The 8,816-nt window shown below is 41.7% G+C and overlaps 1 protein-coding gene across 1 annotated transcript in view; it reads left to right on the forward strand.

Moving 5' to 3' along the window:
• Positions 1 to 2,115, forward strand: part of SRPX (sushi repeat containing protein X-linked) — a 46,459-nt gene extending 44,344 nt beyond the window's left edge. Inside the window, exon 10 of the mRNA XM_035542121.2 lies at positions 1,572 to 2,115. Coding sequence (XP_035398014.1) covers positions 1,572 to 1,752 — 181 coding nt within the window. The 3' untranslated portion in view covers positions 1,753 to 2,115. The remainder of the gene's footprint in view (positions 1 to 1,571) is intronic.
• Positions 2,116 to 8,816: the final 6,701 nt, after the last annotated feature.

Genomic DNA, 8,816 nt, shown 5'->3' on the forward strand with positions numbered 1-8,816 from the left:
AATTTTAATTTGGAACAATAAAAATGTGTTCTTCTCTCAGGCTGCTGACAAGTCTGAGAGTTTTTTTGGATTGAAAAAAGAAATAAAAGCATTTGTTCCCTATAAAAAGAAGGAGGGAACACAAAGAGCTGCTTTTTACTTAAAAAAAAAAAAAAAAAAAAAAAAAGGAAAGAAAAAAGTGCATTTACTAAAGTTGAAGTGGTTTTCTTGTGGCTTTGTAGAAAATACACTCTGGTAATAACCCTGTTCCCTGAGTCCTCCTGCTGCCTGCCACCCCACTCCCCACCCCCAGCCTTCAATTTCAGAAATTGGGATGCTATAAAACCTGTCCTGCACTCAGTGGAAGTTAGCTTTCCATTTGATTTTTTTCCTAGACTCTGTTGCTACCACGGTGTGAGTTAGTATTCCAGTTCTAGAAGGCCCTTAAATCAAAATGAAACACTCCCTGAAACATCTTGAATAGAGATGCTGTCCAGAGTTAGTACTCTGTCAACTAACCAGTCACAGGTACCCTAGTTAAAACTTGAGCAAACTCGGAGGGGTTGGCATTTGGAGTTGCAGTGGGTAAACATTTTCATTAAGAAACCGAATTCCTCCTCTGCCTTATCTCACCTATCACCATAAATTAGCTCCAACATTGTTTTAGTTTGAAATCAATAGCCAAGCTCTCTCACCATAACAAAGCAACAACTAGAGTACTTGAACCCATTGGAAGGCAGAAGAAGGTCGATTTTTATGCTTCAAACCTTTCTGAAATCCAGCTCCCAAGAGACCCTCCTCTTCACGGCAGCTTTCCTGTCCTGACCCCATTCCATCACAGATGCCTGAATTTATTTTCCCCACACCAGTGATGTTGACTGTATGCATGTCTGAGGATCTTATAATTCATAACTCCTTCAAGGACGAGATTAAATGAGCATCAAGGATATACTTTTCTTACTGTTGCACCTCCAGCGGAGCTTGAATGACCCATTTCACCACTCCAAAGGAAAGGACTCTGCCCTGATTAGTGGTGGCTTTTTTTTTTTCTGCTAAATTGGAGTTGCCACCAGGTAGGTAGTTACTATTAGGAAGCAATGAGAACTGACTCCAGTAATTTTGCTCTGCTCCTTCTCATTGTTTTTTGTTTGTTTGTTTTATACTGCCTGGCAGCAAAAAAAAAAAAAAAAAGGGAATAGCCTACCTGTAACTCTTGAGCTCCATCACAACGTTTTTTCTTTAGGCAATGTATATAGTACTGTACTTTGCTTTGTCTTTTTTCTTCTCTTGTGAGAGCAATAGGTAGGGCATGTGCCATACTGCCAAACCAGACGTCTGAGAAGAAAACAGCGCTGAGTGCAGTTACTCTGACCCTCCCTTACTGCAGAGGTACAGCCTTGCAGCACAGGCAGACACCTGTTCACTGCCTGACTCCATTCTTATAGCTGAGACAAAGCAGACCCTGTGTAGCCCCCTCTGACCATCCCCAGAGTCCTCTGCCTGGAGCCAGCAGCCTGGCTCTGCCATTTATTGCTGTCTGAAGTGCCGAGGCCCGTGATGGGCTTTCACAAAATGACTTCCTTATTTTGCAGGTTGCTGCTGAGGATCCCCCATTATAATTTCAACATCGTGGTGATGGACAAGCACGGAATGGACAAGGAACGCTATCCTTTCCCAGCAACGCCAGCCGAGCTCTTTGCACTTATTGACAATTTTCCCTTGAGAAAAGAAGAGATGAAACTGCAAGCAGAAATTGGCCAATCGTGCCCCTAATTGAGAATTGCAGGGCTTGCATTTGCCAGTGAATTTTTTTTCTCCACATAATTCTCCCCTTGGTGCTACACAAAGCATGGCTTTTGTAATCACTGATGTACAGATTTTTTGTGTGTATTGTTAGGTCTGTCCAGCTGTGTAGCTACTCTGCATAGACATATGCATGATGCTTTTTTGTACTTTCAGCCATCTTTAGAGAAACGTGTACGTAGGATTACCAACCAATGGAATTTCTTGTACAGACAGCAAAGACCTGAGGCACGTCTCTAGGAGTTTATTTTGGATTTTTCATTCAGTGTAAAATTGGGGTTTCTTTCTTACTGTTTATAAGTCTTTTTAATAAAATATTGTTTTGCAAAGAAATAGGTGTCTAACCCTCAGAGATAAAGTTGACTGATTTACTCAAAAGTTGAATCAAATTACCCCTCTGTAAACCATTTAAATCAGAGGCTAATGTTTCTGTTCGTAGTGTACAGCAACCCAGCAGTGTCTTTCAGACCCGTTATAATACAGTCAATCACAGACACCACGCGTAAGCCAAAGGCAACACGAGTACCTATTTTCAGCAGTGGCAAAGAAAATAGGTGATGGCAGGAGTATGGAAATCATTGCCAGAAGGAATTCAGTAACAGAAGAGTGAGCAACACAGAAAATGGGTGGTAAATTACTAGAGGCCTTATCCTGCAATACTTGATAGAAGATCTGCTCCTACCTGGTATGTGTCTGCTTCTGGTGTTACGTGTCCAGTGACTTATTTCTGAGTAACAGATTTCTTTCCCTTTTCATCTTGGAGACAGATCAGGCTCTTGATTTGATGGCAGGGGAACATCCCCTACAGGGAAGCTTCATCAAGGATTTGTCATTTCCAGATCTGTGGAAAGTTTTTTTTGCAACGCATCATTTACAATTTAACAAAAAAAAAAAGTTCACTGCTTAGCAAAAAGTGTTGAGGCAATCAAAACAGTAAATAGTTCTCTAGTGTTTTATTATAACCCACAAACTTGACAAGCCATTGCAAAGAATATACATCATGCATGAAGAATACAAACCCAAAGGAATGAAAATTGTGAGTTAAAGCTTTGGCCACTTGCTTACAGGATCAGGTGCATAACTTCACATCACCGAAGAGCATTTCAGTGGCTGTGCTGTTCATACTGTTCAGAGCAAAGCCTTTTTTTCCAGCCAAATGCTTGTTTGTCTTTGACTGTTCAATTTTACACTCCTGTGTCAGCAGGGGACCAGTTTATCAGCATCCTTAAAGCAAGCCTTAACAAGGAATACAATCTTTCACACTCTCTGAAATTAGGATTTAAAAAAAAGAAAAAATATGTTGCTCCTGCAAACAAATTAATGAGGGAGTGAATGTGTAGATAGGGAATTCAGTCCTGACACTAGCTAAGAAAAGCTAATTTGTAGACTGAAGTGCAAGGGCATCGAGGCAGAGGGATTTTTCTGAGCAGACTGGTCTGCCTCTGAGCTCATTAGGAGACTTACCAAACACCCGAGAGTAGGCATGAAAGCATGACGCAGCCAAGGCAGCGACTGCCTGCAGAGCTGATGCCAAAGGCAAAGAAAATCCAGCTACACCCTGACCTCTGCAGGTGGTGCTGCCAGGTCTGTGAGCATGACCGACTGGAGGACAAGGAAGCCTTCCTTTGCAGGCACTTTCCCAGCATTTCCAAGATGCAAGGACAGGTTTGATGACAAAAATCACAGAAATAAATAGCCTTTCTGTTCCAGACCTGGCCAAACCAAAAAGACATCCTCGATCAATTACAACGGAGTAAAGAAGGTAAGCGCCGGTATGCTGCTGGATACAGCAGTACCCCACAAGTTTCCTTTCTTCTGCCTGCGTAACACTGGAGGTTATGGAAACTAGATAGCACATCAAATCACTTTGTGCCTTAAGAGTCAAAAGTAGAGCAGCCAGCTTGAAGACACAGCTATATACATACTGCTATGGCCACAGTGCACTCATAACAAGAGAGGACAGGTGGTTTCCCCCAACTCTCCTCAGTCAAAAAAGCACATCAACTAATCCCCAATGATTTTTCAAATAAATAAATAAATCTGGAGGTCTGATGGGTCTGATTTTTCTGTTGTATTCGTGCAGTTCCAACCTGCTGCTGCTCCATTTTGGTTTGGGTGCAGAATCAATGCATCCAGTCATCTTTAATGCCTGGCTGGACAGGAGTGGGGCTTTACAATCGCTACAACCAGGAAAGTGATTGCAATCACTAGGCTGTTAGAGGAAATTGAATTAAGTGGATGGAAGCACATAAGTGATCGGATTACTGGTTAGAGTTCTACACAGAACATCTGTTGAAATCTTGTGTTTATGTTCTTGATTACAAATATCAGCTTCTTGGCATTTTCTGTTGTATATTTTTGTGGGGAGGAATGGAACAGTGAAAAACATCATGTGCCATCTCTGTTTTGGTGTCAAATCATCCTGCAAGTATGGTATGCAGGAATGTGGCAGATTTGCCTTTCAGGGAAGGACTTTTTGAACAAGAGACTTGGTATTATTGGCTTTAGCCCAGCTTTTGTATATCTAAATAAATCCCAAATATTCAAATATATTCGAGTAGTTCATCCTGTAGACTTCTGGTCCCAGAAAAATAATGTTGTGTAAACAAGGTGCAGTACCTACACTAGTGCTTTTTTTTTGCTTTTTTTTAATGTTTAACAAAAAATTTACCTCCTTCAAAATCATGCAGGTTTGAGGCTTTGTTGTGCTTCTAACATGGCTCTTGCCACAGCTGTTAATCTTACACTGCTGTCAAAATGCAAATCCTGTTTAAATCACAGATTGGGTTGGGAGGATTAAAGGCTGTTTCCAAGAAGCCAGACCTGCAGCGATTCTTGTCCTTTCCTCTCCCCCTCCAGGCTATTCACTGCACAAGTGACAGATCACAGTGTGCAGATAGCGCCACGGGCTCGAGGTTTTTGCATCAATGTGGAGATACGTTTCGGTTGTGAATGTGTTCTCAACAACCAAAGAAGCTCAATCATTTTAGAACTGAACAGAATTACTCTTTCTGTCACGTAAAACCTTTTGCAATAAACACACTGTGATAGGTTGTAGGAGGCAGCAATTTCTCATGACCCCAAACAACTCTCTAAATGGCCTGATTTTCCCCCAGTCCTACCCAAGAATCTACCTATGTGATGAGAGCAATCCCTGCCATCGCACACCCCAAAACCATTCTACATCTACAGAGGCAGAGACTAACGTCAAAGTTGCATGTCCCTAACTCTCGAAGCTCAAACCCTCTCCTCTGGGACAGAAAGTCTCACATTTTAATGAAAGCACCAATGACCCTTGCAGCTCCGAACTGAGGCTCTGTGCTAAATGACTGCAGTGTGTCGTTTCGTTACAGCTCAGTACTTACATAAAAGCTTGAGTCAGACTGCATAGCATGATTAATGAAAACACAGCGGCTAAAAAGTAACCTGAAGTGCATTTAAATACTCTTACAATCACAATCCGCTTTTTAAATTAAGGCAGTGAAATAATGGAGCTCAGGTTATGCAATATTGGTGCTCAAGCACTTCCAGCCACTCACCTCGGTCCCGGCCTCCCCTGGCAATGGCTGCTGTGCTGCACGTCCACAGCAAGGACAAAACGGGTGCTTCACACCACTTGGATTTTTCAGGTGGGCAGGACCTTGAACTAGGGATTGGGGAGGAGATCTGGAGATGGAGGAAAGGAACTGAATGCACGGGGTTAAGACACAGATAAAATAATTCTCTAGCAAGGTGGAAAAGAGTGTATTTCCAATATTCTTAGCTAGAAAATAAGTTTAATGCTTACGAAACAAAAATAAAAATAAACATAAAAATGATGTAATATGTAGAAGTGAAGAAAAAAACAGCAGAGGGAAAGACTGTGAACGGAGTCCCATCTCTGAAGACATGCCAGGCCTCTGCTGTTGTTATTACATAGAAATGAAGCAATGTGCTTACCTCATTTAGATAATATGGGATATTCCTGAAAGACGTGCTTATAGTTCACTGTACTGAATTTTAGAAGAGATGTGACACAGCAACGTTTCATTATTTTAATTTTAAAAGATAGAACAATAATCTTGACAACAGCTGCAAATGTATTACCAGCCATCTTTGTCCACAAAACTGAACATACAGTGCACAGTACAAATATGTTCTGGGCAGGAAACATTTTTTGTCTAGATTTGGGCAGAACTTAACATACTGCAATGGCATTCACTGCTACTTCTGTTCAAGTCCAGCAGAATAACTAAACAAATAGCTAGCAACAGATTTTAAGCAGAACAAAGGCTGCACGAGGGATACATGACATTCTCTATTTGCTGCAACAAATGACTACAGTTGGCTTTAAGCAAACCCCAACAATTAGAGCTACCCTCAAAAATACACACCCAACTCTCAGGAGCAGTAGTACACAGCCATAAACGTGTTATTGCCACAAAGCAGAACAGTTGAAATAGGTAATCTAAATAAAGGGCCAATATACAGCAGGGGTGAGTTTCAAAAGCAACCTAAAGAACACCTAAAAGCAAGTTGAGATTCACTTTCCAGTGTCAATATACACAGTATAATTAACACTGAATTATTACCACTTACCAAATGGCATTTGCAAACATGAAATCACTAGGCAGGAAATTCAGGGGACACAGTGGTAAGATTCTGCTAGCACGCTTCTCTGTATCTCAGACTGAGTTATGGTAAAAGACATCTCTGCAAATAAAAGTCTGCATCTTATTTTGGAATTAATTGCATGTTCGTACAATTAACTTCAAGTTCTCTAGGGTTCTCAAGTGTTAACATTTCCACATGTAAAAATAAATAAATTATAATCATCTTTAAAAAATGTATCAAAAAAAAAAGAGTTTATAAAGTGCACATGGAGATGACTACTTCTGTCCATCAAAAATCACCATTGTGTGTTAGGGAAGGATAATTTCAGTTTTTACCTCATACAGATGAAAGTAAGTGGAGTTATCACTTAACTACTGCATGTGCCTTCTTCTGGGTACTGTAGATTCATGTTTGGGTGGGACATGGGGTCACAGTTTGACGTACTGACAGAATCTTTGGAGAATTTCCTGGTGAGGGTTGCTGAACTGAAGAGAGGGATGGAAGGAAAAGATCCTGCAAAGATTCAGGTACAACCCTTAATGTCTCGTGTGAACCCACAGACTAGGCAACTGTGGAGACAGGACTCAGCTCTTCTTTTAAGGTGTAAGAGATCCAAGGAGCCTTCATCGACTCAAGCAAACCACAAGCTTTACGTGTCTGAAGTTGGTCAATGTGCATACCTCTTGTGAAGCCAAAATAATGCCAGTCTTTATGCAACCCTCCTGTTATCTCACCTTATCAGTTGGAACCAGTGGATGCTCAATGGCTGCTCTGCTGTTGTAGTTTAGTTCATATTTGCAGAATACAGCCTTGGACACTTGCACCTGACAGGGCCTAACCAGGCAGGAAAAGAAAATCAAAAAACAATACTTAAAAATGCTTTTTTTTTTTTCCATGATAACTTTGCATAATCTGTATTGGAAGAGACACAGAATGGTAGGTTTCCAGACTAATGCATGGGAGGTGATCATCCCCCTGTACTCAGCTCTGATGAGGCTGCACCTCGAGTGCTGTGTTCAGCTTTGGGCTCCTCAGTAAAGAAGGACATCGAGGCCCTGGAACGTGTCCAGAGAAGGTCTACAAAGTTGGTGAAGGGCCTGGAGCACAAGTCCTGTGAGGAGCGGCTGAGGGAACTGGGGTTGTTCAGTCTGGGGAAGAGGAGGCTCAGGGGAGACCTTATTGCTCTCTACTACCTGAAAGGAAGGTGTGGGGAGCTAGGGGTCGGCCTCTTCTTGCAGATAACCAGTGATATGACTAGAGAGAATGGCCTCAAGTTGTGCCAGGGGAGGTTCAGGTTGGAAATGAGGAGACATTTCTTCTCAGAAAGAGCAGTCAGACATTGGAACGGGTTGCCCAGGGAAGTGGTTGAGTCACCGTCCCTGGGGGTGTTCAAGGAAAGGTTGGACCTGGTGACATTGGGTGTCATTGGGTGGGTGACATTGGTGGCAGGGGGATGGTTGGACCAGATGATCTTGGAGGTCTTTTCCAACCATAATGATTCTGTGATCATGGTCAAAGCATACTCACCATCCCACTACCTTTTCTCATAAACCATCTGCTAAGCATCTATGTGGGAATGAAAAATCAAAATGTGGTGTCTAAAAGGCATTTAAGGAAGGCAATGGCACTTTGAACAGGAAGATGGCAATAGCCTCACTGCCTTTGCAGTTTTCCTCCCACCCTCATTCAAATGTAATATGATGGATGTGGAGGAGACAAGGAGGCCATTTTAACCTATTTTAGCATCTACATATGCAAGCGCGAACTTTTAGAAGCCTAAAGTCCCTGTGTAACTGATAAGCTGAATAGAGAAACTTCCAGAAAACAGGTCTGGATACTCAAGTCTGATAGCAGGGCTTGGACAACGCTCAGCATCAGCTCTTCCTGATGGATACTGGCAATAACCACACTGTCAAGAGATTATTTACTGTCCCCACTTGACGCTTTACAGCCAAAGCTGTATTTTAATTTTTCTTTAATGGGTCAAACCCTCAGAATCTAATCACAAGGAGGGAGAAGACAGCAATGAAAGCCCTGTAGTTCCCTTGCTAGTAACATGCATCATGTTTTACATTTAAAAAAAAAAAAGTGTGGAGAAAAGTTCTTCTCCACTGAAGCATCTTAAGTTATTCAAGTCTGTGTGGAGAAATATTTTAGAAACATCAGCTCTTCTGTGCCTAAGTACTCAGGACAGGAGTTTATGAATCAGTGTTAACATTGTGGCTATTTTCTCCTAAAAGTTAGCCTTAAACCAGCCATACATCCTCAATATCACAAACATACATACATAAGGAAGGCTTTAGTCTGACTCCTGGCTTTCCATCTTTTTGTGCAGCCTAGTAATGCATGGTACACAATGACACACAATTACAGGCAATTTGTTCAAATATCTGGGAAACAAGAAATCACATCTGCAGTTAATCATCTCATGCTTTTTCCAG

This window comes from Cygnus atratus, chromosome 1, assembly GCF_013377495.2.
Source record: "Cygnus atratus isolate AKBS03 ecotype Queensland, Australia chromosome 1, CAtr_DNAZoo_HiC_assembly, whole genome shotgun sequence".
In the NCBI taxonomy this organism is placed as follows: domain Eukaryota; kingdom Metazoa; phylum Chordata; class Aves; order Anseriformes; family Anatidae; genus Cygnus; species Cygnus atratus.